At 33.3% G+C, this 25,440-nt stretch overlaps 2 protein-coding genes, 1 non-coding gene and 1 pseudogene across 5 annotated transcripts; 1 reads left to right on the top strand and 3 right to left on the bottom strand.

Moving 5' to 3' along the window:
• Positions 1-58: 58 nt before the first annotated feature.
• Positions 59-3,393, bottom strand: LOC7477117 (pentatricopeptide repeat-containing protein At4g39620, chloroplastic). Of its 3 annotated transcripts, none has more exons than XR_002982052.2 (3): positions 2,941-3,393; positions 1,088-2,347; positions 59-340 (listed from the first exon to the last, which is right to left on the bottom strand). XR_002982052.2 is itself a non-coding variant. In XM_002306304.4 (2 exons), the coding sequence occupies exons 1-2, from the start codon at positions 3,280-3,282 to the stop codon at positions 1,226-1,228; spliced, it is 1,464 nt and encodes a 487-aa protein (XP_002306340.3). In that variant the 5' UTR covers positions 3,283-3,393; the 3' UTR covers positions 1,040-1,225. The 3 variants fall into 3 exon arrangements, 1 of the variants encoding a protein (XP_002306340.3); XR_002982051.2 differs by having other exon boundaries at positions 59-323; XM_002306304.4 differs by lacking the exon at positions 59-340 and having other exon boundaries at positions 1,040-2,347.
• Positions 3,394-5,793: 2,400 nt separating this feature from the next.
• Positions 5,794-5,865, bottom strand: TRNAW-CCA (transfer RNA tryptophan (anticodon CCA)). The gene has a single exon. It is a non-coding gene; the product is annotated as a tRNA-Trp (tRNA).
• A 5,404-nt stretch (positions 5,866-11,269) lies between these two features.
• LOC7486327 (serine/threonine/tyrosine-protein kinase HT1) lies at positions 11,270-17,740 on the bottom strand. The gene is made up of 4 exons (XM_002306302.3): positions 17,222-17,740; positions 12,951-14,079; positions 12,285-12,740; positions 11,270-11,750 (listed from the first exon to the last, which is right to left on the bottom strand). The coding sequence occupies exons 2-4, from the start codon at positions 13,764-13,766 to the stop codon at positions 11,478-11,480; spliced, it is 1,545 nt and encodes a 514-aa protein (XP_002306338.1). The 5' UTR covers positions 13,767-14,079; positions 17,222-17,740; the 3' UTR covers positions 11,270-11,477.
• On the top strand, positions 14,854-25,122 carry LOC7489759 (alanine--glyoxylate aminotransferase 2 homolog 1, mitochondrial-like; annotated as a pseudogene).
• The last annotated feature ends 318 nt before the right edge of the window (positions 25,123-25,440 follow it).

Genomic DNA, 25,440 nt, shown 5'->3' with positions numbered 1-25,440 from the left:
AATCACAGGTTGAACCTGGAATAGAGGTTGCAGTAGCCCGACTCTGTGACAAATGAAATTGAAAGAATCCATCTAAAAGATGACAGTTTCATATTCTTAAAAAAGAACATCTGAACCGAGAATTTCAAGCTGTTACATGGAGGTAGATAAATTAGCAGGACTATCACAGGCTGGTGTCATCAGAAGCACAAGAAGTGAGAAAATTCAAGTGACGGGTTCCTTTCTTTGCCAAGGGAATGTGGCTGCGATCAGATTGGTCATCCTAATCTGCAGATATTTAGTCGAATATCCCAGCCTGGTCTTTGAGAACGCTAAAATAGTCGCTGCAGTTATACGTCAGCTGTAAGTTGCAATAAATTAAGATAAAAAAGAATGGCTTGGACAATAATATCTTGTCTTGCACCAAAAAAATAAACAATGCTATCTTGGCAACGGGCGATAAGACATTCAGTCCCCATGTTCAAGGTTTTCCCATAATGATTTGAGTTAATGTAGGTTTCGCAAACAAAACAAGTAAACAGGGAAGGAGATAGTGGCCACTGGAAAGTTAACCTGTTTACCAATTAAAACACCAAAACCATTCCAGCCATGGTTATTTGCTGAAACAGGATCTCATTTTTTCTGGGTTGGTTTTTAGGGTAGCAAAAGGAAACACTAGCAGCATTAAATCTTTGCATGTAAATTGGCTAGGTCTCTTAGCTTAAATTTCAAGTTAAAGCCAACAAGCAATGTTATCACTAAAACAAATAAAAAAAACAAGTCTAGAAACAAGCAGTTAGGTTTGGCCATGAGGACAATTTCTCTATCCATAAAGAATGCAGATATTTTAACACCAGCAGTTAAAAGTACTGAAACCCTGGTTTGTCGGGATTGCCTACACAGAATATGTGAACCCTAAATTGAAATGCGGACAGAGAAGCTCCACAAAAAGAGCTGGCGCAACAAGTACTGCATTCAAGATATTTTGGGACATACTGAATTTCAAGATAAAAGTAAAGATAGCGGAAGGATGTTGCTTTTCAAGAAACAAAGCATGAAGGATAGAAAATATGATCAGGAGGCTAATTAAAGGGTGATAAATACATACCGCGCTGCATGCTGGCAAAATCATTTCAGCAGTCGAGCTGCCAGGGGCTAAACTAGCCAACTGTTCCTTTGTGATACAAACTTTACAAATCCTTCTGAATTGGAAAAGATAAGAAGAAACCATAAAGCAAACTACCAATCATTCTTCCAAAGTCTTGGCAACGTTCTGTGGACTGTTTGAATCTTTGAGAGGAATGGTAGAATCCGAACTTGCCCCTGAAGATTTGGAAGCTCCCAAAGCATCCACAAAGAACCTCTTATTAGGGATGATACCATCTTTGTCCATATGCTTTAGCAACTTCTGCACAAGCTCCTTCATTTTAGCTTTGGTGTAGGCCCTGTAAAGAAGTTTATATGTGGATGAATTTGGAGGCACCCCAATACTACGTGCATTTTCAAGTAGTATATGCGCTTCCATATGCAAACCATTCATACAATAAACATTAAGCACGGCATTTAAAGTAGAAACTTTGACCTCCTTTCCTGATTCAACCATATCATCAAATATATCTCTGGCCTTAGAAACACAGTCACAAATTCCATACATCATGATGAGACTTTCGAATGTGATGAAGCTTGGTGTGTATCTCATATCAGCCATCTTCTTGAAAACACTCTCTGCTTTATCTTTCAGCCGTGCCTTCCCATAATTTACTATCATAGAATTGAATGTAGGCAAAGTTGGTTTCTCCTTGGACCTTAGTAAACTCTTAAAAACTTGTTCCATCTTCTCAAAATCTTGCTTCTTCCCATATGAATCAATCAGCAAATTAAAAGTAATAATATCAGGCTTACATTGATCAATTTTCATGCGAGAAAGTACAGATTCCATTTCTCTGATCATCCCATTCTTCCCGTATGCATCCAATACACCATTATATGTATAGATATCAGGTGAAACAATGCTCTCCTCAAGATCTTTAAATAAAGCATTAACTTGATTTACATTTCGAGCTTGGGCAAACGCTCTCAAAATAATATTATATGTCACAACATTGGGTTGGCACCGTTCAATACTTTTCATCTTCTCAAAGTATGCAAGAGCTTTAGTCAAAGACTTAGCTTTATCTTTGGAGTGAAGGTGGGCTGTGATGAGTGCATTGTAGACTGAAGTATCTGGCCTGCATCCACTGTTACGCATCTCAGAAAAGAGCCACATTGCCATCCGGGTTTGACCTTTCTTTCCCATAACTGATATCAACTTCGAATAACAACCATTATCCGCCACATACCACCGTTGTTTTTGCATCCATCTGAACACCTGAGCATGCACCTTGTAAGTAAACAACCTTTCATCTCATTTCAGGTCGTGTGTACAACTAGATGGTTATATTCTAACTTCTAGAAACGCCACGACTCAGAGTCTGACTAATGTTTAACAAGTATTTGAAATGATACAGGATCGCAACAAACTCACTGCAATTCAAAACTTTCCTCTACTTAAGTGCATTACTGTTAGTTAACACAATTGAATTTAATTACACTAACATTGCCAAACCTCTGAACTATCTTAGGTTAAAATGATAACCCATGATGTCTAATTACATAAAGAATATGACATAAGAAGTTCCACTCTTTAATTACAGCTTGATACTATATGGTTTGGAAACTTTGGGTCTATGCAGAGCTCGAAGGACAAAGAAAACAGAGTCAAGAAAAGAAAAAAAACTCACTTAAAAACCAATTTTTTACTCATCCAATAACAACTAAATCAAAAAACGAACCAAACCCAGATCATACATGTACAAGGAAAAGAAATTTAAACAAAACAAAAATAAAAACCCATTAATATCGAGGACCCACAAGCTAAGAACACACAAAGATTCAATACAAGGAGCCAAAAAGCACAAAAACCTCAAGGCATTGAAGCCACTTGTCAGTCTTGCCAAGCTCTTCAAACAGCATAAAGCAGTGCTCAGTCCTCATGACTTTAACATACTTATTAAGTGTCTTGACCAAAGGTTGTTTGTCACTGAAACTCCTCACAAGGACCCGAACTAGCTCTTGTGCCTCCGATTTCTCGTCGGTTGGAACCGGTCTCTTTTTGGGTCGGGTGGAAACACAGGATACCTGTGTTGGAGAATATTTCATTGGATGCCATGGAAGAGAAGGGGTGGGATTGTAAATTAGAGAAACGTTATGGGTAAAAGAAGAAGAATGGAGCGTCGAGAGTTGCAGAGAGTGTGGTGATAGCATTTTTCTTGGTTATGCAACAGTGGGGGTTTGAGGATTTGCACTTAAAGTTCATCTCAACATATCAGTATCGGATGACAGTTTTTACATCTTCTTCGTATAGAAAAGGGGTTCATATAGGATTTAAAAGAGAATAAGGGCTTTCATGACAAATAATGGTAAGATTTGGGGAGGGGGTAAGTGTTCAAACAATAAAATAAATCACGAAAAATGGAATAAAAATTGGAAACGTTATTTTACAAAAGTATAAAGAGTTTTTAACTTTACTTTAAAAATACTAGTTATCGTCAGATAAATTTTTCTCCAGTACAAAATAATAAATATGCAGAATTTTCAAAAAAAAAATTCAATAAAAATTTTAATTGTAAATTGAAAAGTTGATGGATGTATTTAATTAATTAAATAAAATTATTTATGCTAATAAATACAAAAAAAATAGTTAATGATAATTAAAAACTAAACTGGAAAAATCAAGAGATAAATATAAATCAAGATATTTAATCTCGTAACATGGGTCATGTATCCAATTTTGTTTAATAATTTTATTCATTAAAATCAATTTTTTATTTAATCAAACAATAATAGAAATAGACATACACATGAAAGCAATTAAATAAAATAAAAAAATATTATGCAATATTAAAATGTTACAATTTTATGCGAAAATCAAGTAAAAAATATATAATAATTAACCAAAAAATAAATTAAAAAGTTGAGAGATAGATGTTGATGTAGATATCTTATCTCAAAATATAAGTCATGGACTTGATTATATTTAATAACTTTGTTTTTTGGAACTAATATTTTATTTAATAAAATGATAATAATAAAAAAAACATAGGAAAGAAATTGAATAAAATTAAAGTAATAAAAAGATTATGTAGGGCTATATAGAAAGAATATCTCCTGATATCATAAAAAAATATTAAAATCTTATTTGTAAACTAAATAAAAATTAAATCAAATTACATTAAAAATATCATTATATTTCATTAAAAAAATGTTAAAATTAAAGTAAAAACCAATAAAAAACTCAATAAATATCATCATTGAAGAATGAAATTAAAATAAGAAATAAAAAAAACAAACCAATAAATAAATAAATAAATAAAAGTTCAAATACATAGACAAGACCTAGGTGGCTTAGCATGCCTAGACTTAAAAAGCCTAGGCATAGGCATATGGGCTTTTTTTTTTTTTTAAGAGATGAACAACTTAATGTTTTCTAATTTTTAAAAAAACAAAATTATAAATAGGTAACACGTTATTTGTTTTCCCCTGGAATCCAACCACAATGGTAGGCAAAACATCTAGGGTGGTGGATTTTTTTTTATCTAGAAATTCACTTTTCAAACAATTTTTTTTAACAAAAAAACACTTATATAATACTTTATATACCTTAATAAACTCATATATGACCTCAAATAATCTAAAAGCATGTCTAAAAAATAAAATAAATTAAATTATGAGCTCATATCATCGATCTCATATGATGGGAAGGCCAAATAATATATTGGTGAGATTTTTTTCATCGAGTGGAACTCATTAATATCAAAATCGATATTTTTTGTGGACTAAATCAGTGTAAATCGAGAATCTCTCTCTCTATTACCGAAATCGATGACTTTTTCTCCTCTCTCAAACCAATGAATAACAAGTAAGGAAAATGAAGTCTTGAACCAAACTTGAAATTTCAAAAACGAAGGGAACCGAAAAAAATTTTGAAAAGTATAAGGATCAAAGTGAACTTTTTGTATACACTTTGTAAATGCCCTATTTTTTTACATTTCTCACTTTGATTCTTCATCTTTCAATCTCGTCACTGACTAACAAATCAAAGCCAATTATCCATCAATTTGGCCACAAAAAGGACTAAATCAAGGAGAAAAAGCTTCAATAACCAAAGTGAGAAAAAATTCATTGTAGTAATACACGGAGAATTATGTGTGCACAGTGGCATATAGCTACAATATTTCTCTCATGCCTTTTAATGCTTTTTATAATTATCGTATTATATTTATTTTTGGTTCATAAAATATAATAAATCATTTCATATTTTAAAATAAATATTTGTGATTTTGTTCTAAAACAATTATAACCATAACTATCATTTAAATTTTTTATTTTTTTTGGATTTAGTAAAGATTCTTTAAATTCTTTATTTTTTGATATAATTTGATAATATCATTTTAACTATTGAATATGTAAAAAAATTCTATTAAAAATTGATCGCCTGTTTGAACATATTCCATCTCGATTTAATGAGTATCATAAATTTTGAAATATGTGTAGTAAATCAAGAAGGATATAACGTTGAGACTTGTAGAAAATGCAGTGATGCCAAATTTTTGGGGTTGCAAAAAACGGGGGTCAGATTTGATAGTGGTTCTTAAATGTTTGGAAAAATAGGTAATTTTAGAAAGAATAGGGGTTGGATTGTTAGAGATAGATAAGATCTGGGGGCCTTTTAAAAGTTATAATAAATCAAAAGAAAAAAGGTGGAAATCAGGGAATTGAACCCGACGTGAATCGAACACGCAACCTTCTGATCTGGAGTCAGACGCGCTACCATTGCGCCACGGATCCACTTTTATTAAGCACCCTTGATTGATTATATATAATCAAATTAAACTATTTACTCGTTTTCTTTCTCACTTGTTTTTGTGTCCTGTTGTCCATCAGAAATAAATTCTGCACTGGTAATTAAACACAGGTGAAAAAAATAAGATGATGGGGGGTGAAGCATCATGATTCCACGTGGACCACTTGGAAGGCTTGTAGCTTCAAAGTGGTGGAAGGTCTGTAATGATGCTAATGATTATTTGAAGAAACTAATATTGCATATATTTTTCTTCAAGTTCCATATAATCTTTACTACTAATCTTAGTTTCCAATCGAGAGAGGCACTGCTCCATACTAATTATCTCTCAATTTGCCTTGTGATAGTCCATAGCTCTAGCTTCTCTGATGACATGCTACATGTGACTTTCTTAGCATTCGATCAGGGCAACTAAGCAAATTGTGGCTGAAACAAGCGGGCCTGACAGCATAAGCTGCTTCTGCTGCTGCTGCTGCTGCTACTGCTGCTGCTGCTTATTCTTCTTCTTCTTCTTCTTCTTGAAGTAGATAATTGATAGGATATAAACCTGTTATTCTCATTAATCTTGAACGTAAAGCCTATGTAACAAATCATATAACAAACATCTGAAAGTCGTAAAATACAAATATTCAAGGCTTTCTTTCTAGGATTATGTTACTTGTTTTCTGTTACATGATTCTCAGCTAGCATCCTTGTAATCAACAGCTTTATCCTCATCTTCAGCAACATCAGTTCCATTGTATGCGGAAGTGTCATAGATAGACCCTAACAGGCCCCCTCAACCAAAGGGGCAGGTCCTGCACATGAAAGTTGGTTCATAACAAGTGAAAGCGAGCAGAAGGCAGTGGTTTGGTAAGGAGATCTGCTACGTGGACAAAAATGACATATAAAGCTTCTTCTAAAGAACTTGTGTTGTAAATAATAATGATAATCTAGTCATATTGTAAATAAAAAAATAATACCAGTAGCTTTATATTTATAAAAAATCCTAAAAACTTTATAAATAATAAAATATATATTTTCTCATTAAATAATATCTATATATTATTTAAAGATAATTTTATAAATTTAATTAATCAAGTCCATACTTGATTATTTTAAGACTAGAATTATAATCTCGGAATTAAATACATTCTAGTGCTTAATTTCTAAAATTATTCTCAATCAAGTCACACTTAAATAATTATCCGAGTTTATTTTGTGACTAATAATTCTTAATGTGTATGACTCTTTAGGTTCTTAATATGTTGATCCAATTATAAATTATAATTATAAATAAATACAATAAATAAATCAAACAATTCAATATATTATCAATTCAATAATTGATTAATTTATATTTGAAGATCAAGTTCACCGTTTAGCAACGTGTCATGATCTCTCAAATATTAAGAAAGTCGTGAGTGGTTTGACTTCACATTTCATTGACCGATTTCTCAGTGTAATTATTATCCCTTTATTGATAATGTTCCAATTTAGACATTTTAGCATGAAATGTGTCTGCCTTCTAAAATCATATTTATTCGCAACATTATAGTCATTGATCTATCGAATAAGATTTGAAACTCTTTTTAAATCTCATTCCACCTTACCCAAGGATTCAACAATCAATACTATTTGAGAAAATGTTGAACATTTTTCCTAATTCATCTAGGGTGATAAATCATCTCTTGATCACTCAAATACATTCACATAGTTTATATTATATCTAATGTCTATCCATTTGTTACCTTTACCAATATAACATGTAACATGATCAAAACATAACACTTTCTATATAAAATAAGTGATCTCAGGTTTAAGGATCACTTACACAATTATCACGTGAGTATTTTCATAGACACAAGTGATATCTCTATATAGAATTCTAATGCGGGTCAGTTCAGTGTATACATGTCTTATGACAAGCACCTTCATATTAGTTAGCATTCCTTATATCTTAACTTATAAGAACAGTTGTTTCCTTTCATAAATGAAAGAATATAATATGTATCAGTCTCTACGAATCTAATAAATGTTCAATATTTAAGAGAGCATCGACCATGAATATTGAGAAACAATACTTTGATGTAATATGAATCTCATAATTATAACAACTTTATAATTTTCTTTGCAAAGCATTTTAATTTGTCCTATGGACTAGATTTATAAATCAAATATTAGATTCTTAATTTAATCTAATATTATATGAATATTAAAGATAAATTAAGCATTTATTAATAATAAATATGTATTTACATGAAAATAACAATATCAAGTGTAACCAACTGATTAACTACATGACATATAAAACTAACAAATTCTTGGATAGAAATAAGATTTTTGGTAATTTAGGGAACAACAAGAATTTTATCAAGAACAAACAATTGAGAATGAAAAGTTAAATAGTCTTGCCAGTATTGTGAGCTATATGCTAACTTGAATCATCAACAACTTGGATTTGATCAGTAATCACATACTCTTAACCACGAACATTGAGATTGCTAGGGTTGTTGGTTAAGTGATGAGTTGCTCCAGTATTAGCATGCATGCCACTCCTAATCACCAGAAGACTGGTTTTGATCAGTAATAGAGAGATTGGCTTGAGCATTCTGGCTAGGTGCTGGTGGTACCGAATGAGGATGGAGTAGAAAAGGTAGATGTTCCAAACAGAGGCAATGGAGTGGATGTTGATGATGAAGTAGCTGTGCCAAACAGGGAGGAACTTGTGTTTGATGTGGAAGAAGAAATCAAATGTGGGACTGCCAGAAGAAAAGGTTGTGCTCACAGTCAAAGCAAAATTAAGGAGCTGATGCAGGTGAACTAAATTGCATCGGCATGGTCTGCGTTGCAGTTCCAGACCAGTTCCAGCAGCAGAAACCTGAGCACTGAGATTGATTAGTAGTAGCTGAAGTTGAGCTCCTAGCATTCAAGATAAAAGGACCACTTCCTGTGCTTGTAACTGCAGAAGATGAAGCGTTCAAAACGCTGCTTCCTGAAGCCAAATTCTTCACAGCATTATTCAAATCTATGATGCTTTTTATTGCCTTCTCAGCAACCTTGTAGGGGGTATTGACTTCCTTCTAACTTCTGCAAAATACATCTATTTTGATCCATCACACCAAGAAGAAGATCTTTAATCTCCTCAAAATTGATTTAAATATTTGAGGGAAGATTTGCAGGAAAGCCAAACCAACACACACACAAGATCTTCTTGACAAATTATCCAGAATTCGTGGATTGATGGCCTACTGGAACTTAATGGGCGCCTCAAAAGTCAATAGAGAAAATGGCCCAACAGTTTTCCTAAATCTAATGAGCCGACAGATAGAAGATGGGCCTTCTTTTATTTTAAAACCAAGAAAAATAGAGAAAAATGAAACCCCATATTAATGGATTACCACCACAAATATCAAGTTTTACCACACACACAAAAAAAAAAAACCCGCATTTATATTATGCAATAAGAAAATTTAGGGAAGAAAGACTATTTATAAAAGGTGATAATGGATCAAAACTTTCATTGTATCCATTAATCAATGCTAAATCAATTTATTAATAAAAAAAATTATTAATAAACTTAGTTCAGAATTTGATTCAAAGTCCATATCAAAGTAAGACATATTAATCCATAATGACTTGATTATTTTAATTTTTTTAAATAGTCAAAACATTATTTTTTAAAAAAAATCAAAATTTTTTTAACAAGATCGATCGGATGACGGGTAAACTCACAATATTAATTTTTAGTTGAATTGTTTTTATATCTATCCTGGCTAAAAAAATAGTTCAGCGAAGTCCCAAATTGACTTTCGGCTAGAGTTAATTGCCATAATTGAATTAATCATATCAAGCTTTGAAGCCTATCTAATTTAAAGAAAAGGTCCAATATAACAACAATGATACTGACTTCAAATAAACAATCCAATTAGACCTCTTAAAATTGGACCACACATTGTTACTAGTTTCATTGCATCTGCACTAGTTGAGGTCTTCTCCAACTAATACAAAAAAAATATTATACAATTTCTTTTCTCGTCTAATAATCATAATCAGATGATGATCACGCTGATTGTAAAGGACATTCATTGCATGATAACCTAACCATGAAAGTGACACGAGCAAATAAAGAAAAGTAAAGCAAGCAGCGGCGGCAGCGGCGGCAGCCATAACAGTAGTAGCCTACATGTGATTGATCATTGCACGATCCCAATTCTCGTGGATTTTATCACGGGAAATACACGTGGCCTCCAACTGTTTTAGAAGTAGGAACCATAATGTGAATGGTGAATTGGGTTGTGCCAGAGCTTTTTCTTTCTTTATTTTTTTTCCGCCACCGCACTATTGTTGAACAGGTCCTCGCTCAAGGTGGGTGAGGGCCATAAATGCAGTCTAGAAAGGCATCCTCACCAAACCATGGTGGAAGCAATAAAAGTTGGGATACTTTTGCCATTGAAAATGTTGTTACATGTTTGTGTCAGCAGAAAATGAAGGAGCAGCATACCAGATTGACCCGCAAGTGCCAAAAAGGCTATTCCATGCAACCCCATCAAAGCAGAGATGTCTTTTTCCCTTGATGATAAAAGGCAAAGCTATTTATGAAAATGATTGCATGATTCCCACCTGCCCTCTTGGTATTTTGGGGCACATAAGCACGGTGTGAGATTTAAAGTGAGCACGTCAGGCCCTTCTTTCCCTGTTTCTACATTTCTTGTCTTGTACAAACAAAAAGATGAAAAAGAAGCCGAGAGAAATGTGGAGTACATGCATTCCTGTCCATGCAAGCAGATGGGCAGAAATGACAGATTTCTAATGGACGAAATAGAACCCAATAAATATACTTTGCCAGCCCACACATGAAATTAAACAGTTGTTCACACCACCATTATTACAAAGCAAAGATGTTGAAATTGATGCTTGTGAAGAGAAGTCAAAAGTGAGACAATGCTGAGTATTTTGGAAATCTATGAACCCATGGCCACGTTTGAAGTCAAAGATCACTCTAGTCACGATAAGGTAATGATATGTGGGGAAAACATGGGCATTCGAGACACGACGGCCCTAAAGTGAAACATCTTAATGTCGACGGGAATCAAATGAAAATAAAATGTTGTACTCATGGCAATACGTTCAACCATCTGCAAAGAAAAATATGGCCGTCTATTGTGAAACCTAAGCAAAACGCCATTTAACTTGTTCTTGATAGCAAAATTTGGGAGTTCTGATGCATAAAAACAAAACAACAGAGAAGAGTAACGGTAGCATGAAAAACAACCTAAGATGATTTAAGAAAGGTAAAAGGAAGAACAGAGTCGGTGATAGATAGTTTACCATGCAGGAGAAACTTTATCAAGGGAGAGCCGCTCCAAGTTCATAGTAACGGCTTTTCTTTTTTTGACCTGACGCTTAAAATGGCTAGAACACCCCAAGTTATGATCATTTCTTTTATATGTATGCTTGTAAAAAGAAGACATTTCACCTCAAGGAACGCCTACCAATCTATTAAATTCACACTAACATGAATGTGACGTAGAGGAGTACCAATAAACGAGTTTCAAAAACAAACCTTTTTAATTACAAATGACCTGGTACACTACAAAAGCCAAGCCATACAGAAGATTCATGTGAATTTAGGTTTGGGCACATGTGTGCTACTGGGATTCACGGTACCGAGCTTTTGAATCCAATGGGGCATTCCTTTCTTATGATCTTGGCAAGTTAAATTCTGTACTAGATTCAAGGTTCCATCATGAGCAAGGGAAGATTCAAATTGCTCTAATACTTTCACAATCTGCCTAAACTCCGGCCTCTTTTCTGGTTGCAGTGACCAACATTGGTTAATAAGAGCTCCCATGGCAGGAGGACAGTCCCTCGGGATAACAGGTCTTGAATTCTGGAAAGACATCAGAGTTATCAAATGTTAAAACTTCGGAATATAAAAAACACATGGTTGATTTCCAAAATAAATCAAGAACTAAGAAATGATGGGGGGAAAATAGAAAGTATATAAAACTAAACCAACCAAACCAAAAGGAAGCAATGGCAGCTCTTACTCAGACCATCTTACTTGCCTCATTCAAATGATTACAAAATACCATTAATCTGAGTATTTATACAGAAACCAAGGATGATGAATATATTACTAGCTTCAGATTCCTTACGCAAAGAGAACAAACAGGGTTTGGTCCAAAAAACCCCCACCCAAACGACAAGATGGATGCCAAAGAAATTGCAGGACAGAGGAAGACATAAAAAGAAAGTTGGTGAGTAGGAGAAATTCATAAATGCAATCAAAGAAACTGAAAGCCTGTACACAAATGAATAAAAACATGGAGAAATGAAACAAGATAGAATAAAATGTACCAAATTAGGTTTATGAATTCAAACAAAAATATTGACAATAAATAGAGTGCCGGGAATTGCATACCTTATTCACTACTGCAAAAGCAGCTTGGATAGGAGTCATGTCCTCATAGGGAATTGTTCCTGCCACCATTTCCCACAAGATGAGTCCAAAGCTGTAAACATCTGCTTTTCGCCCATAGGATTTTTTTTTTATCATCTCAGGTGCCATCCATCTATAAGTGCCTGGGTCATCAGCCAGTGAATCACAATATGCCTCTCCGCAAGCTATACCAAAATCAGCAATCTTTAAGTGGAACTCTTGATCAATAAGGACATTCTCTGGTTTAAGGTCTCGATGAATGACACCTTGAGAGTGAATGTATTCCATTCCACGAGCAATGTCTAGAGCAATTGTCATTAATTTCTCTAAGGAGAGGGCTTTGTGCTCAAGCTTGTGCAGGTATGCCCTCAAGGAACCCTCGGATAAATATTCTGTTATGACACAATAAACTGGAGGCTTTCTGCATGCTGCTACAAACTACATTGCCAAATCAAAGAACATAGCTTAGAAAGGATTAGACAAGTTAGCAATCTCATATTCATTCCAGTAATGACAATTCCAGTGATGGTTGAAAATTCACATTAATTGTTAACGAGTAACAGCTGAAAGTCATAAAAAAAAAAAACAATTCCAAATTGCATGATTTCTCTAAGCAACACAATTGAGTGATACACCAATAATAATCACCTTAATGACATTCGGATGGTGAAGCTGAGATAGAAGCATGACTTCTCTGTTGAATTGATTCTCCAATCGAGTTGCTAAGTTTCCATTTTCATCATCATCTGGTACCCTGATAATTTTAACTGCAACAGGCTTATCCTTGTATAAACCATGGTAAAGCCTACTGTGTGCCCCATGAGCAAATCTAAGCCCAAGAAACAGTTTAGACATATCAACAATGCATTCATCAGCTGCTTCCACTGCATTAACCTTTCCTCCACCATGATCAAAATATTTTGCCCAAGCAGACTCCTTAATCCTGGACTTTTCATGACCAACCTTCATCGAGGCCAAGTGCCTAAGTGGGCTTCTATTGGACTTCTCCTTGGATTCTTGCGACTCTCTATGCAAAAACTTTCCTATAATTCCCATGTCTTGATTTTTTCTTCGGGGATGTGGTGTCGAGAATCTCTTTTTATCAGACCTTGCTTCTTTAAAAGTATCGGAAAGGTTTGTTTCAGGTAGAGGAGATAAAGATCTTTGCTTATTTGTGAGCAGATTTCTCCTCATCTGAGAATTATCAGACACTAATGATTTCTGACTGGGAAAGGAAAGTGATTTCTGATTGGGAAAGGACTGTTGGAAGTTTTGATTGGACAAGGATTGCTGTGAATTCTGCTTGGGAGAAGCAGTTCCAGTTCCAGGCCTGGATTTCAAGCCCGAAATTCTTTCTGCCTGGATACTGATAGGAAAAGAGGCCGATCTTGAAGGATCCAAACGGTAATAAATTGTGTGAGAGAACTTAGTCCTCCTTATCCAAGAGTTAGCCTCCTCCCCCATTACTTTTTGTTTTTCCTCCTCTATCTCAACAATCCAATAGTTGAAACCTCTAAAATCAAGAAATCATTCGAACCCATTAAGACAAAACAAGAAATATGCTATGTTATATGCAGACTTCAATCTTATCCGTATCATAACCAAAACCCACCAAATCCATCATAGCCATCGAAACAAATAGAGTCAAGGACCCTCTTTAACCATCAAAGTCTTGACAATCCACTACCAAAAGAAAAACCTCCTTCGCCTCTTCAACTGACCCTCTTTTTTCTTTTCTTGCTTAGCTTCAAAGTCAAACGACACCTTCTGTAGAAGCCTGGAAAATCCCAATAAACAAATATAATTTAAAAAATATAAACATTAGTACCTAAAAACGAAGTACACTCAATTATGATTGAAAAATAAACAAACTGATGCAGGAGGTTTTTAAGAAAAATTACTTTTTTTAATTATTTTTATTTTTTTCATTTAGAAAATTAAATAAAACGCTTAATAATTTTATTTTATTTTTTCTAATTTATTCGAGACTTCTATTACTTACTTTATTTTCAAGTTTTCTAGTTTGTTTATGTTAGTTTTTGAGTTTAATTAAGGAGTTCTAAGCCTCTTAGAAAGGCAGACTACTTACAAAGAAATATTCAGTAATAAAATTTCAAATTAGAATTTTTCGTGATGACCATATTCAATAGAATTATGTGTTGTTTGTGTTTTGTTTTTTTTCTTATGTAGTTTTCATGTGCATCAGTTGGTATCAAAGTTCTACATCAGTTAGTATCAGATTCTACCAATTCCTAGTGGTTGATTGTTGTGTGTTATTAAATAACCATGAGATGGAAGAAGAGGTCACGGTACAAGACATGTTCGTATAGGAGAGAATGGGGTGTTTCTCATTCGAAAAATTCAAAAACTAGTGAGAAAAGACATGCAAAGTGCAATTGCAAATTGACTCGTTAGTTAACGAAGATAAAGTCGCAGGGGCAAGTTAAGGAATTGTCTCGTCAAGTAATGGAGATGAAGAAAAGAAAACTGGAGGAACATGAGAAGATTGACCATAGATCCATAACCAGTTTTGAGAACCCGTTTCAAAGCCATGAGCATAGTGGTTGATCTGGATGAGTATCGTGAAGATTTTGGTGATCTTATTTGTGATGAGATGAATATGGATTGGTATTCTCCATCAATTCATGATGTTTATTTTGATAATGATTATGTTGATAATAATATCATATACAATGACAATAATGGTGCTATGATTAATAGTTTCCTTGGTGATAATTTAAAGGTTGGGTGTAAATAAAACATGGAAGGTGCTCAATAAAAAAAAAAATTGTTATTATTAAACTATGTTGATACTTTTGATTACAAGTTTATTGTTATCACAAAGGTAGATGTGTTTAAGAGTTATGTGGATAAAGGCATATTGATAAGGTAAGTTTGAGGTTTTCAATTTATTACTCTAAAAGTCAATGAAAGCAAAATAATTTGTTAATTGTTGTTTTTTATACAAATTTTATGATGAAAGGATTGGAATTGATATTTGAAATTGCTATACACCTAAAACGAAGGAAAAAAAAGTTGGGGATGTTTTATTAGACATCTACGAGATCGAGATAAGAGTAATTTGAACTTAAAGATGAATTTTTTTCAACTTGGTGAGACTAACGCTTGAGGTTTTTAAAAAAATTATTTTACTTAATTATTTTTATTTTTTTCCTATTTAGTTTAGAAAATTAAATAATATGCTTAATAATTTTATTTTTCCTAATTTGTTTAGGACTTTTATTATTTTTACTTAATTTTCAAGCTTATTAGTTTTTTAGTTTAATTTTTTAGTTTATTTAAGGAGTTGTAAGTATTTTAAAGAGGTAGACTACTTGAGAAAAAAAAATTCAATAAGTATTCAGCAGAATTTCATGGTTTGTACTTATTGGCTTTCTTGTGTAGTTTTCGTCAGCATTAACTAGTATCAAAGCTCTACATCAATACTGAAGCAGACGAAAACACATATAAAAAAGCAGCAAGCTAGAAAGACAATTAAAACTGAATGGGATTATCACATAGAATCTCAATTCATAATTTTATTACTGAATATTACTGAATTGAGTTTCTTTGTACTCAACTTCGAACTTATCAATAAGAACACCATTGATAACATCACTACCATTATTGTTATTGTTCTATCAGTATCAACATAATCATCATCAAAATAAACATTATAAATTGGTGGTTGATTTTAGCCCGCAAAATAACTAGAATCATCAAATATTCTAGTTTCAATATCATATTCATCTCAGTCAAGAGGTTGCCTCTTCTTCTCATGCCATTGAAACGGGTTTTCAAAACTAGTCATGGATCCGTAATTACTCTTCTTATGAGCCTCCAATTTTATCTTCTTCATCTCCGCTAATCGACAAGGTAATTTTTCAACTTGCTTTTGCATGTTTATTATCTCCAATTCATGGGTTAATCTTATAATTTATCTCTGTATATCTTCTATCACCAATTCTTGAACATCTTTTTTCCAAGAAAAAACATTATCATTTCCTGCTACACAAGCACGTCCTATTTTGCGAACACTTTTTTCATCCATGATTATTCAATAGCATACAACAACTAACCACATGGGAATCATTAAGCTCTAATTCTAAGTGACATAGAATCAAACACAAATACAAAGACAACAAGCTAGAAATTCAAAATTAAAGCAAATAAAGTTGTCACATAGAACCTTTAAAAATAATTTCATTACTTCAATAAAAGGTTTATAACTCTTTAAATAAACTAAAAAAAAAAACTAAATAAACTAGGAATACTGGAAATAAAGAAAAAGCAATAAATTTTTTAAATAAACTAGAAAAAATAAAACTATCAAGTATAATATTTAATCTCCTAAATTAAATTAAAAAAAAAACCTCCTATATAAATAATAATAAAAAAATAAAAAAACAACAACACTCGTGTTCATGTCCATAAAAACTAATCATCATGTCAAAAACAATAACACGAACTCACACACCTGAAACTTGAACTGGAAGCGATAAAAACAAAGTTAAACACATCAGAACACATACAACAGCAGCAAATAACACTACAACATATCCATGCAGCATAATCAAGATGACACAAGCAAACCCCAGCAAAGAGAAAATATCCATCCCAGCAAAAACCAAGTTTTTAACATGACACTCAACAAAATGTTTCCGGGGATCCGTAAACATCAGCAATCAACACAAAACATAACTAAACTAAATCAGGACCCTTTCTAGGGGCCCTAATCAACCATTCCTCAGTTTGCCTTCCTCTCAGCCTCTTTTCAGGACCTACCAAAATTATCAACCAGTCCCCGGGCCTTCGCATAGCATCAAAAAAATCCACGGCAAATCCGCCAGTTTTCATGTGATTTTTCTTTTACTTTTCTTGATTGTAAATGTAGAAACTGAAAAAGGAGAAGGAGATACCTGTTTAAGATTCAGCTCCGATAGTGGCGATGGCGCGTGGGTACCACGCGAATTTCTACTTGTAGGCGCGTGCTGGCTGAAACTGGATCAGGGCGTTGTCTTCTTATTGATTCTGCCGGCGGTGTAGCCAACCGCTATCTAAAGAGAGATCGAAGAAGAAGAAGAAGTGTAGGCGGCGTGGAAGACTTTCATTGCTGCTACTCGTGGCTGTCGGTTGCTGTTGTTTCCAGGCGTTTCTGTGGCAGAGTTCGTTGGTGAGAGAAAAACCGTGGAGAGGTGGTGATCGGACGAGGAGGAAGCCTGGTGAGAAAGATGGGTGGTGGCAACGCTGATGTTTCCGGCTGTGAATGCTGCCGGGAAAGAGAGTAGAGGGGAGGGAAAGGGAATAGAAGAGAAAGGAAAGGAGACCGTGAAAACTGACGGGGAAGGTTGTTGCTAGGGAGGCCGTAAAGGAAAGGGAAAGAGAGGAGGACAGAGGAGAGGAAATTGAAGAGAAGGGATGGGATGGCTTTGCTGTGTTTTTTTTTTTTTTTTTGACTTTTTTTTTTCTGTGGTGGGGGCCACCAGGGAAGAGAGAATTTGATTCTAGTTTTTGTTTCTGACTAAAATAATGAGAGAAGAATCCAAGTGTCATTGTCAGAGAGATCGAGGTTGTAAAAGGGCGCTCTACCAGCTAGGTAGCTACTGTAAAACGGTACGGTTCGCACGGATAAAAATTTATCCCAGTTGGTGGCTGGTGCGGGGTTTTTTTTTTTTACATTTGTTTTTCTCTTACCATAGCTCCAAAACTTGGTGTGCTCAATAATAAACCGATTCAAGGCTCTGTTCATGAATTAGAATTATATGGTTTAATTTAAATTGAATTAGGCCAATTTAAAACAGCGTATTTAAAAGAAAATAAAAAGTTAAACCGGGTCCCACTCAAATTTTAAATGATATGACTAAATCAATGCTTGACTGCTAAGTTAACTGGTTTTAATTAGGTTAATTTTTTATTTTTATTAAATATAAAATCTAATCCAGGAAAAGTATAAATAAACTTACTTGATTGATATGTCGTCTAGTTCTCAAATCAACAAGTTACCTGATCAATTCATTGGCAAAGCAGGTTTAACAACACTGATTTAAGATAAAATATTATTTGTTTTCATATTTTATTGTATTGCATTGTATTTATGATAGTTGTGTTAGGGAAATTTAGGGGGTTTGTTTTTTAAATCGTGGATGTCCGAGTAAATTTATACGCATCTCGATTAATCTCCCGAGATCCTGAAGTTAACAACTATATAAACTTCCGATGGCCCTGAGATTTATGACACTCGAACTGGTGATCTCTGGGAAGCAAACTCAGTGGTTGACTAGTTGAGCTACACTTCTCATTGTTAATTTTTTTTATTAATGTGGGTGTCTAGGTCAGTCTGCGCGCACTTCAACTAATCTCATGAGTTCTGAAATTAACGACTATATAAGTTTTTAGTGGCCCTAAAAAATTTTAAACTTCTAATTATTAAAAAATAAATCTAAAATTTACCCAATTAAGCTATCCATAAAGATTAAATTCCGGCTGTATTTGTTGCTGTATTTCAATTTGAATCATTCAATCAAATGTCATCTCAAAAAATGTCTACTCACTTTAGAAATTCTATATCGAATTTTATTACGGTGATGTTAGCTACTTTTTAGAAGAGTTATATTTGGAGTTTATAGACAGAAATGACGTGTTGACTTATATCACATGGGTCGATCATGTTTGGAGCAAAAACTCAATACATTTTTCTAGATTTTTTTTCTTTAATTAGTTTTGTGTATTGATATTAATTTTGTCTTTTTAATTTCGTATCAACTTCAAAGATTTCAAGATTCATAAAACTCTTATTTTTCAAGGAATAACTTGAGCTTCAATCTCAATTATCAAATAAATAAACAGTGTGTTATCTATTGGTTGGTGAGTATAAAAATAAAAAAAATTATTAAATTAAGAAAAATAAAAAATATTATCAAATAAAACAAAAAATAATTAATCAAGAAAACCAAACCAAAAAAAAACAGATTAGAAACCATAAGAAATTAAATCAAGTTTGGTTTCAGTTTAAAACTTTGAAATTGACTGAACTGAATTCAATCGAACTCTTGAAAATAAATATAAAAGATATTGCTTGTAATATGTTTACAAATAATGCATATAAAACATGTCTCATTTTTTTAAAAGTTTGTTGTTTATAATGGCACCAAACCCTTAAGATTTGTATTTATTTATTTTTTTGGTTAAATATAGAGTTTATATTCTTCCTAATGTATAAAAAAACATGTCTAACTATTTGGATAGGTTTTACTTGTAACAAAATTCTATGATTATATTAATATATGTTGCTTGGATAAGTTCATATCTTCTTTTTTTCATGACTATATTTATATATATTGTTGAGTATTTGTAATTATTTGATTTATTTTATAAATTTATTTGGATTTTGCTCTTATACTATAAAAATCAACTAGATTTCACCGTAAAAAGCCCATAAAAGCTCAAAAGAAAACCCACTAAGAAACAACAAGTTTTACCGGTTTTTCTCTTTAAAAAACCGAATTAAATTAAAATTAATTGGTTTGAACTCCTTTCGGTCCGATTCTAAATATATAAAAAAACTATTGATCACACCCACATAGTCAACTCTTGACAATGCCCACCAGGGCAGGCACCACCAACCCCTGTTTTTTCACCTCTCAAAATCATTTGCTGTTTGGTCCTGGCTTTTCAAAGACAAATGTTGAAAGGAACTGTAAGAGAAGCCAAAACCAAATTCTGTAGGAACTCTCTCTCTCTCTCTCTCTCTCTCTCTCTCTGCAGTTCTTTCTCCACAGTTCCTTCATCTGTTGACTCTTCTCCTCAGCTCCCACCATTTGATTATCAGCCAAAACCTTACGAAGGACGAGCCTTAGCTGATGAAACCTTGCAAAAACGCAAGTACTTTTTTGGGTTCCTCTCTCTTTTTACTTCTACGAAAAGCTTGTCAGTTCCGAGCTTTCTTTCTCTAATTAAAAAACTGTTTGCCAACGTGGTGAAAATCATATTTTTAAAAAAATTATTATTTTTATTTTTTTATTAAAATTTAATATGATAGATATGTTTTCAATCGTTTGTATTAATATAAAAAATAATTTTTAAAAAATAAAAAATATTATTTATATATATTTTAATATAAAAAGTTATTTAAAAAATAATCATTACCACACTACCAAATATATTTTCATCCTTATGGATTTGCATGTGCTGTCGTTTTGTTTTGTTTTTTATGTTGTTTTTTTTTTTTTAGCTGGGAGGGAAATATGCTACGTAAATTTAAACCTGAGAATTAAATTTATTTGATTTAATTTAATACACAGTACCTTTCTGATCTCATATAACTTTTACAAACTCCTAAAAATAAAACTCTATATCATAACAAAACTTTTTTTAAAACGAAAATAGCGTAATTCAGTCACTTCAAAAAGAAATATAACGCAACAAAATGGATTTAAAATCAAACTCCTATACGTTTTTTTTTTTTTTTGGATTTTCTCAATATATACAGAATTTTTTTTCAGGTTTTTTTTATAATTAATATTTTTTACTTCATTTTCTTATATAATTATTTTTATTTTATATGTCAAGTCATGAATTTCACATGTATATCTTGATCTATTTAATATATATACTTTTTTTTATTCCTGTTTTTTTATTATATTATATTATTAAATTAATATTTAATCTAACTCTCAGTTTTTCTTACTATTTTTTTTAAGTGCTACTTTAACTAAATATTTTTTAAACGTGTAAAAAAAAGGTCTAGTCTGGATAAGTCACGGGCTGCCAATATATTTTTTTTCTAATCCTTATTTATTATTTTAGTTTTTAAAATGTTTTTTAAAAAATTTTAATTTTTTTTATTTGTTTTAAATGAAGATTTTTTTATTATTTTAATATACTGATATTAAAAATAATTTTAAAAAAATAAAAAAATATTATTTTAATATATTTTTAAATAAAACATATTTTAAATAAAATCACAGCAACAATCGATCAAATTTTAAAAGAATTCAAAGACACAAACCGAAATTCGAAAAGAAAGGAAGGTGTCCATTCACTTATCCATTGTAGAAGGTCATCAATTCAATCAGGTCTGAGTTCAGAAAGCCCTTTTTTTCAACTTTTTTTTTTTTAATCAAACGACACGTGATGTGATGGATTGATGTTGAACCGATTCATCCTGATGTTTTCACTGATGCAGTTCGATTCATGCCGATTCTTATTGGATCCATTGCACAAACAACCTCTATCCTCAAATCGGATTGGCTCACGAGTCCAATTCTGATAAATAATATGCGTCCACGTCTTTTAACTGTTGCCGCGGGCGGGCTTGTGGCGCATGTTTGTGTGTTGTGTGGGTTTGTAAAAAATATATATATAAAAAAATCCCAAGGACCTTTCTTACTCTACAGTTGCTTCCTCCTTTGTCAAATCTCCTCCTAAAATCCCTCCATTTGATTACCAGCCAAACCTTATAAAGGACCATTGGCTGATGAAATCTTGCAAAAACGCAAGAAATTTCTGCGTCCTTCCCTTTATCATTACTAACGGAATCCTGTTAGTTTCTGATCTTACATAGCGTTTTGATTTCATGTTTTATTTCTTCATATATAGCATAAGAGGTTTTATTTATTTCTTATTATTATTATTATGCGTTGTCGTGCACTTTTAGTTTTCAAGATTTCTTTTCTTTTCTTTTTGTGTTGATTGATGATGTTATTTTGGTTTTGCAGTTGAATATAGTTGAAGGAAAGATGCAATATTTGTTTGATGAAAATGGAAGGAGGTATTTGAATGCTTTTTCTGGGATAGTGTCTGTCTCTTGCGGCCACTGCCATCCTCAAATTTTAAATGCAATTACGGAGCAAAGCAAGCTGCTCCAACATGCTACTACCATTTACTTGAACCACACTATTGCTGATTTTGCTGAGGCCTTAGCTGCTAAGATGCCTGGAAATCTCAAGGTTTCTGCTATTCTTGATACCTTTCGGTAAAACATCATTCTTGTCAATGGGATACAATGATGATGTAATTTGGGTTTTGGTTATTTTCTTTTATTTTGTATTGAAATGATGATCGTTTGTCTAAGTGGTTTGTTGCTTCCTGCTCAAACTAATTATTTAAAATTTTAAAACATGAATTTTGTGGGTAATCATTATGTAATTCATCTTTATTTGTGTCAAAGGTACACAACATTATTGGAGTAAATTATGGGTTGCTGCTTCTCATACTGATCAGAAAACACTATCTACATCTTAAACTTGTTTTCGTCTGCAAGTTGTATATTTTGTAAATTCTGGTCAGAAGCAAATGAATTAGCGATGCTGATGGCTAGACTATACACTGGTAATCTTGAAATGATTTCGTTAAAAATGCATATCATGGTGGAAGTTCTGGTACAATAGGAACACATGGAAATACTCAATTCCACAGGTTTGTTTATCTACAATTGCTGCATGGAAATATGATCACTTATTGTAATTTGATTGATGCCAGTGGTTCTGACTGAAGAATACTGCAGGGCGAAATTCATCATGTTATTAATCCAAATCCACACAACAATTATGGTACTTCTGGAAAAGTTGCTGGTTTCATATCCGAAACTATTCAGGTTGGTGACTTGACTTTAAGTATTGTTTCCATAAGCAGCGTATATGACTGTTTTGACAACCTTGAATATGAAATTGTAAAAGAACTTCATTCTTTTATATTTTTGGTGAATATAGGGAGTTGGAGGAGCAGTTGAATTAGCCCCTGGATACTTGACAATGGTTTATGACATTGTGCGTAAGGCAGGGGGAGTTTGCATAGCTGACGAAGTGCAATCGGGGTTTGGCCGCACAGGAAGCTGCTATTGGGGTTTTGAGACTCAAGGTGTCATCCCTGACATTGTTACCATGGCAAAGGTATTTAAAATCACACCTCTTCAGATTTATTCCTTAGTGCTACAAAAGATAGTTCTATGTTTTATATAGTTCTTGCTTCATATGTTACTTTTACTGTCTTTTGAAACCTGTTTGACCATCTCACAAATAACACAATTAGCATTTATCAGGGTATTGACAATGGTTTGCCATTGGGAGCTGTAGTAACAACACCAGAAATAGCACAAGTCATGGCACAGAAAATTCAATTCAATACTTTTGGTGGAAACCCTGTGTTTTCTGCCAGTGGACATGAAGTACTGAGAGTCATTGACCAAGAGAGGCGTCAAGAATAGTGTGCTGATGTTGGTTCACACATGCTTGGACCTAGTGAACCAACTATTATTAACTCGCTATAGTAAACGATACTTTTGGGTTTGTTTCTGTTCATATGCCAAGTTACCAACATTTACCGGGGTAAAGTCTTCTCAATTATCTAACCAGATTTGTATTAATACTCCTATTCATTCTTGTAAGTGTTTGCAGATGATTTTTCTTTTTATGCATGTGCTTGTACAGTGTCTCAAATTGAGCTGCTTGTGAATGTGTGCACATATCATATATTAATGTTTTTGTACGAGCCATGAGCAAAGCTAGTTTCTTTAACAGCCTCATGTAGGAATAATTAGTTTTGCTGCTTCTGTAGCCTTGTGTAGAATAGAAATCAACAAGCCAAACAGAAGTCCAAATTTTATCGATTTTTTCCGCAGACATTCAATGATTATATGAATTTAGATGTTTCTGATGATATGTAACTTCTGAATTACTACTAATGTTCTAATGCAATACAATGTGCTTTTAGTAATGATATTCTAAGTTGCTCAGAAATTTTTAATCGTTGTTCCAGTCATTGGAGATGTAAGGTGCAGGGGCTTAATGTTGGGGGTAGAACTTTTGACTGACAGGAAGGAAAAGACGCCTGCCAAAGCCGAAACTGCAATCTTATTTGAGAAACTTAGAGGTAACGAGGACAGCCTCCCAACCCCATAAACATGGAAAAGATAACCCTTTGACTACCAAATGGTTTTTTCATCGATTTCTAATGTGTATTTATCATCACTGTTTCCTGAGTGCAGAGCTCGGCATCCTAGTCGGCAAAGGTGGAATTCATTGAAATGTGTTCCGTATCAAACCGCCAATGTGTTTCACCAAAGACGATGCAGGTACTCTTGATGTCAACGTCTCTTCAAGTGCTTAGATAAATTAAAGCCTTGTGATTTTTAGATGAGCAATAAGATAGCTTTCAGGAGAGATTCTGAGAGCTTTGAAGAACTCAGTATCCATTAAAAAAAAATCCAATTTGCCTGCATGATGATTAGTTGTTAATTTTTCTTATATGCCCTTTTTAACAGAATGATCTAATGTCATGGATTTTGTTTTGGTACATGCAGACTTTCTTGTCGGCGCATTGGAATACTCAATGTTGAAGTTGTGAGGAACTACCTGCCATTAGCTGAGATGAATATGTAATTATTCAATTTTTTTGGCATCGATCTCTTCTGATAGGTTGCATTCAATAATATCGAGCAAATATATAACCAATCCTAACCTGAAAAAATCAAACTTTTTTTTCTTATGTCCAAAGAATGTAGATGTCAATAACGTTGAGCCAATAGATCCATTACTTGAAAACGCATGCAAGGAACTAAATCCCAGAGAGGCTTCAGCGATTTCAGTATGTGCAACAGGTCGATGTTGGCAAGGCATCAGATCCTTTTGTTTTGTAAGTGATGTAATTTAGGAGCAGGAATGCCCCAGAAAAACTTGTATTGCAATAGGACCTCAGACTTCCAGTGACGGTTGTGTCCCAATTTTGCAGGATCAATAATGGCTCTGTAGTTTCTGGTTACTCAGCGCCTAAGCACCTATCTGTAAATGTGGGTTCTGATGATTAAAATGTTGATTGAACTCAACTGGTGATGCTCTCTTTTTTTCTATTTCTCCTCGTAATTAACATACCAGAAAAGGGGGACGGGAAGAGTTGCTAATACAGAAAATAAATGAAGAGTTGCTAATACAGAAAATAAATGAAAATTAAAATCTCCCCAGATAAAAGAATCAGAGACTAATCATGTTCAACCATTGTATTTGGCGTTGGTAAAGATGAACTTCAACGACTGGAGTTTGTAGGGTGATTAGCGAGCTAGGCTTGCAGTGTGTGACACTTCAGACAAATTAGCAGTTATCTGATAAGAATTCAAAATCAAAAGGTTTCACTCTTTAGCATTTTA

The sequence above is a fragment of the Populus trichocarpa genome, chromosome 5 (assembly GCF_000002775.5).
Source record: "Populus trichocarpa isolate Nisqually-1 chromosome 5, P.trichocarpa_v4.1, whole genome shotgun sequence".
In the NCBI taxonomy this organism is placed as follows: domain Eukaryota; kingdom Viridiplantae; phylum Streptophyta; class Magnoliopsida; order Malpighiales; family Salicaceae; genus Populus; species Populus trichocarpa.
The sequence above is the reverse complement of the archived record's forward strand: the minus strand, read 5'-3'. Positions and strand labels throughout refer to the sequence as shown.